This window comes from Protobothrops mucrosquamatus, unplaced genomic scaffold, assembly GCF_001527695.2.
Source record: "Protobothrops mucrosquamatus isolate PMUCROS unplaced genomic scaffold, P.Mucros_1.0 scaffold408, whole genome shotgun sequence".
In the NCBI taxonomy this organism is placed as follows: Eukaryota; Metazoa; Chordata; class Lepidosauria; order Squamata; family Viperidae; genus Protobothrops; species Protobothrops mucrosquamatus.
The window spans coordinates 1010677-1016676 of NW_015386738.1; the positions used below are offsets into that span (position 1 = coordinate 1010677).

The window sequence follows — 6000 nt, forward strand, 5'->3', positions numbered from 1 at the left end:
AGGGGTCAGGGCTGGAGCAAGCTAGATATTGTTTCTCATCATAGCTAAAGATACAAGGGACTCAACCTGAAGTTATTTGGGATAGTAAAGGATATGATCTACCACTGCACTTTAATCCTGTGTTTGCTTATCCCACATAATCATAATGAAATAGACTTCACAGACTTGGCTTATTTCTTCTGCTGGTTCATATCGTTTGCTTGTAGAAATATCCACCATGGGTTGTAATGTTGAATGTGCAGGCCAGACTTTGGGAGATAACATATTATCCCAGGGAACTTCTTCATATCCTCTAGAACGCTCATTAAAAGAAAAGAAAAATGATTTTTATTATAGCTAATTTATAAAGCAATCAAAGTCATTCAAATAAATAACCAGAAAGAGAATTTTGTCTAGATAAAATAGGTAGGTTTTATGGGGAGGGAGTATAACTGGCTGGAGGGAGAAATAGAAAGCTGATATTTAAGAATGATAGAAAGCCAAGAGTAAGTTGGAGTAGGAAAACTGACTTTGGGCCAGACACTCTCTTCACAGGGTTGTTGTGGGAAACTGAAGAAGGAGTATTATCTATGTTTGCTACCTTGTGTTCCTTTTAAAGGAGGGATAAAAATCAAATAAATAACAAGAACAACAATTGGTGGGATCATAAAATAGAGAAAGTAATTGAAAATGAAGAAACTAAAATACTCTGGAACTTTAATTCAAACCAACGTGAACTTGTCACATAACATTCTAAATTTAATAATTGTTGATAAGAAAGACAAAAAAGTCTGGCTAGCAGGTGGGACAGTGTCTGGAGACAGCAGAAAAGAAGAGAAAGGTCTGGAGAAGATAACAAATTACAAAGATCAGTAAATAGAAATAGAATGACTGTGGAAAAAGAAAGCAATAGTAATCACCAACAAAGATGATTAGGGGGCTGGAGACTAAGACCTAGAAGAATGATTGCAAGAATTGGATATGTCTAGTCTAGTGAAAATAAACACTAGGGATGATATGATAGCAGTGTTCCAGTATTTGAGGGGCTGTCACAAAGATGAAGGGGGCAAACTATTTACCAAAGCACCAGAAGGCAAAACAAGATCCAATTGATAGAAACTAATTAAGAAGAGAAGCAACCTAGAACTAAGAAGAAATTTCCAAACAGTGAGAACAATCAACCAGTGGAGTGCCTTGCCTTCAGAAGTTATGGGTGCTCCATCAATGGAGGTTTTCAAGAAGAGACTAGACAGCCATTATCTGAAATGGTATAGATTCTCCTGCTTGTGCAGGGAATTGGACTAGATGACCTTCAAGGTCCCTTCCAACTCTGTTATTCTATGTTCTAATAGGCACCTTGGGTGCAAACCCAAAACAACTGAGCACCACTTGAATGCTATTGGCATTGACAAAATCACCATCAGTTACTTGCAAAAAGCAGCTTTACTCAAAACAGCTTACATTCTGTAACAATACCACCAAACATCTACCTCTGCCTATTCTAAGTCCTTGGGAAGGACTCTATAGATGGATAAATAAGCCAAAATCAGTATGAATATCGAGCTGACTGCAATAAACCATAACAATTACTCTAAGATCAATTCCTATTCTATGATTCTCTTTTACCACTTAACCAGTATCTGTACTGGTGTAACTAATAAACACTGTACTTTAAGGAAATGTACTTGTATTATTAGCCTCATCAGGAAATATGATACATAGCATTTTGCCAGTGGATATGATCAGTAGCAGGAGGAATACATAATGAATACATAAACTCAGTTTAATTGCATTCTTCTTAAGAGAAACAGAAACTCACCTCTGGATTGTGGATGTATACATATACTTCTGAGCTCTCTTATCTCTGCAGGGTTCAGAAGAAGTATCACTTGACTTAATAAGAAAATACAAAATGAAACATATAGAAAATAATGCAGTGATTAGAATTCAGTTGAACATTTCCAAACTATTTTTCAAGCATGTATGAATATGATAACTTCCAATCCTGCTTTTGTGCTTTTGAAAAGGATAGATAAAAGTAACAAAGTTAATTTGAAGTGCTCAACTTGTCATATTTTAATTACCTCTTCATTAGCCAAGTCAGAACATTCCTTCATCTTCTAAATATAAAGGTAGTCCTTGAACTATGACAGGTCACTTAACAGCTGTTTGAAATTACAATAGCCCTCCCCCCAAAACCTACATATGATCCCGTTTCAAAGATAAGGTGGCTGCAGAACATCTGCAATCATTCATCCTTATGACAAACCATAGCAATGCTGCAGCACATTTCTCCCCACATCCTGTTCTTGCGGGACTCCATAGCACATGGCCCTGCTCACCATTACTCCTGAAAGCAGCCATCATTTTATGCATTTTGACAATTCCTTGCAGAAATGGCAGCTGCTTCTTAGCTTTCTGCCCTGGTCAGCTGGCTGTCAAGAGCTTGCAAACCACTCCTGGCTCTTGCTAGGTTTGGAGAAGCCAGCCCCCCAGAGGAAAAGGCAGCAACTTCAGGAGTTTCTCAAAACCTTTCTGTAAGGATCCACTCCACTTTACATCTTAAGAAGACAGAACTCTTGGAATATCTCTTCCAACAGGCATCTTTACTAAGAGAAAATGATTGCAGACATTCTAGACAGGATCTAAGGGATCAACCCCTACCATTCAATGTTTTAAGTGTTCCCAAGCAGCCCCCACCCCACAGTTCTTCCGGGCGGCGATCACTCATCCTCTCTTTTCCCAGATCCCAGGCGTTACATTGTTCCCCCCCTTTTCCCTCACTGCCGGCAAAAGGGAGACTTCAGAGAGAGAGTAGATGAAAGGCGATGGCCATATTGTTATGGTCAGTCCTCTTGATGAGAATCAACATCCAGTCACTTTGTAGTTTAAATGAAGGAAGTGAGAGTCATAAAACCGCCTTGCTTCCTCCTCCCCTTTCGTAGTATGACAGAATCCAGAGAGAGTAAGAAATAGGTTTTTTTTCAGAGTAGGTAGCTAGAAATGAAATATAATTGGATTCTGACACTTTCCCTTGCTTCATACCCTCCCTACCCCAGAAACCCACATTTTTTCAATAAAGAAAATAAAGGGGAAAAAAGCAGGGAAAGAGACAGACCTGTTGATCTTTCCCTTCCCATTAGAAGCTAATGATTAGATGCTGAAACTAAATTCTCTGCCTCTGCCCTCCAATTTTGATCCCTTTTAAAGACCTCTGCATGATTGGAAAAAGGGTGACAAAATCTGTAAGTTACTTACCTTGATGAGTGACTGCCAGGCTGAAGAGTAGAGGAAGGAAACAAGCAAAGCAAAAAGAATCTTTCTGCAACTTGTTTGCATTAAGGAGCTGAGGAAAAAATTCAGCTCAAAATGTTCAGCTAACTAGAGTACAACATGTGCAGCAAATGGCCAGGGCAGAAGCTGGGTCCTTGGAAAGTTTGTTGCTATGTGTCAGACTGCCTTTAGGACCCAGCTAGGATTGGAAATTGGAGACTAGAATGGTTTTTTGTTTCAGGGCAGTGTAGATATAATCTGATTTTGGAGGACATTAATATTAGTTTCTTGCTATAGATTACTTTCTGACCACTTTTTAGCTCACTGGTATTGCCCTACCTACCGCTATCTCACAGTGAGATCATGTTACCAGGTGATCAGACTGGTACCATGCCTGATAAATGATAGATATGGCTAGATTCAAGAAAAAGCTTGAGGTTTTCCACAAACTCTGTGGAGTGACTTAGTTGAGGCCTTAGTTGCTGCCTGGAATGAGCAAGTGGCAGGGTGAATAGAATAGAATAGAATAGAATAGAATAGAATAGAATAGAATAGAATAGAATAGAATAGAATAGAATAGAATATGGAAGGGGTCTTGGAGATCTTCTAGCCCAGCACCCCGCTCAAGCAGGAGAACCTATACCATCTCAGAGAAGTGACTGTCCAGTCTCTTGTTTAAAACCTCCAGTGATGGAGCGCCTACGATTTCTGAAGGCAAGCCGTTCCACTGGTTAATTGTCCTCACTGTTAGGAACAACTCCTTAATTCCAGGTTGCTTCTCTCTTTGATCAATTTTCAACCTTGTTTCTTATCCTGTCCTCTATTGCTTTGGAGAATAATTTGACCCCCTCTTCTTTGTGGCAGTCCCTCAAATACTGGAATACTGCTATCATGTCTCCCCTATTTCTTCTTTTCTTTAGACTAGCCAAACCCAAGTCCTGCCACTGTTCTCCATATGTTTTAGTATCCAGGCCTTGGATCATCTTAGTTGCTTTTCTCTGAATTTCCAAGATCTCAACATCTTTTTTGTAATATGGTGACCAGAATTGGTTGCAGTATTCCAGGTGTGGTCTCACTACGGTTTTATAAAGCGGTACTAATACTTCACGTGATCTGGATTCTATGCTTCTGTTTATACAGCCCAGGATTAGCTTTTTTGGCTGCTGCTGCTGCACATTGCTGGCTCATAGTCAATGTTAGAGAATTTTAATTTCTCTATTGGTGAAAAATAAATCAGAAGCTCTCACAGTTGACTGCATTTAGCTGATTCAAATAACGTCTTTATATTCATATCAAAATATTTACAATACCATACATTCTTCTTTACAGCAACATAGCACAATGAAGATTCTTTACAGAGAGATACAGAGACAGACCCAAGACTGACAAAAAATCCAGCTCCTAACTCAATACCTTTTTGCACAGACTCAGTAGCATTTTTCTCACATTGGCTGACTGAGTTACCACATGACTATTCCTGCTCATGAATATTCCAACACTCCCCCCTTCATGATAGGAAGAGACATCAGACCTATTGACTTAATACATTTTCCATAGTGAACACCACCCAATGGTTTAGTCATCATGTCTGCCAAATTATCTTCAGAAGAACAATGATGTAAACTAATCAATTTTCCTTTTACAGCTTCCCTGACATTACAATACTTAATGTATACATGTTTACTTCTGTTCTTCACCCTGTCACCAGTTGCCATTTTTATACAGGCAGCATTGTCTTCAAATACCTTTACAGATTCTTTTACATTAATATTTAAACCTTGCAACAACTGTACATACCATGTTACTTCAGAACACAATTCAGATAAAGCAATAAACTCTGCTTCTGCTGTTGAAATAGCAACAGTTGTTTGTTTTCTGGACTTCCATTCAATCAGAGTCCCTCCAAACAATATTATAATCCCAGAATTTGATTTCCTTGTGTTTATGTCATTTGCATAATCACTATCAACATAACACTTTAATTTCAATTCCTCAGTAATCTGTATTTGAAGACCCAAATTTATGGTTCCCTTTAAATATCTGAGAACCCTTTTTACACCCATCCAATGTAACTTTGTAGGTGCAGCAGTAAAATGACTCAAAATGCTTACTGCGCAAGCTATGTCTGGTCTGGACCATTGTGATAGATATAACAAACTCCCTATTGCTGAGTGATATATCTCTTGATCACAGGTTTCACCTTTGTCCGCACTTAAACTATTATAAAAATCCATACTCATGGGTGTGGGAGCAGTATTGCTATCTTTCATATTATATTTTTCCAATAACTGCTCAATTTTTCTCCTTTGACTGAGAATATAACCACCCTTTTCATTTTTCTGTATCTCTACACCGAGATAATTTTTTATTTCTCCCAAATTCTTTAATTCAAATTTTTTTCCTAATTTATCAGCAAATTCCTTGATTTGTGATGCATCCTTTGCGATGAAGCAAAGATCATCCACAAATGATAACAGTAGACAATTCTCTCCTTGTAACTGTCCAGTATATATACAATTATCAGCTTTGCAACTCTTAAATCCAAGACCCTTTAAAGCAGTATCTAGACAGATATTCCAGTTTCTGGCTGACTGCTTCAGCCCATAAATAGCCTTGTTTAATTTATACACCATGTTAGGTTTTGCAATTTCATACCCTGGTGCTTGGATCATATAAATTTCTTCCTCTAACTCAGCATTGAGGAATGCAGTTGTGATATCAAAGTGCCAGATTTTATGTTTATATGCT

At 38.2% G+C, this 6000-nt stretch overlaps 1 protein-coding gene across 1 annotated transcript in view; it reads right to left on the minus strand.

Annotated features, from left to right (window-relative positions):
- SPATA48 (spermatogenesis associated 48) overlaps positions 1-6000 on the minus strand; it is a 147569-nt gene that overhangs the window by 60183 nt on the left and 81386 nt on the right. The window contains exons 3-4 of the mRNA XM_029284180.1: positions 1799-1872; positions 166-292 (exon numbers count right to left, since the gene is read on the minus strand). Of these exons, the coding sequence (XP_029140013.1) occupies positions 166-292; positions 1799-1872 (201 nt within the window). The remainder of the gene's footprint in view (positions 1-165; positions 293-1798; positions 1873-6000) is intronic.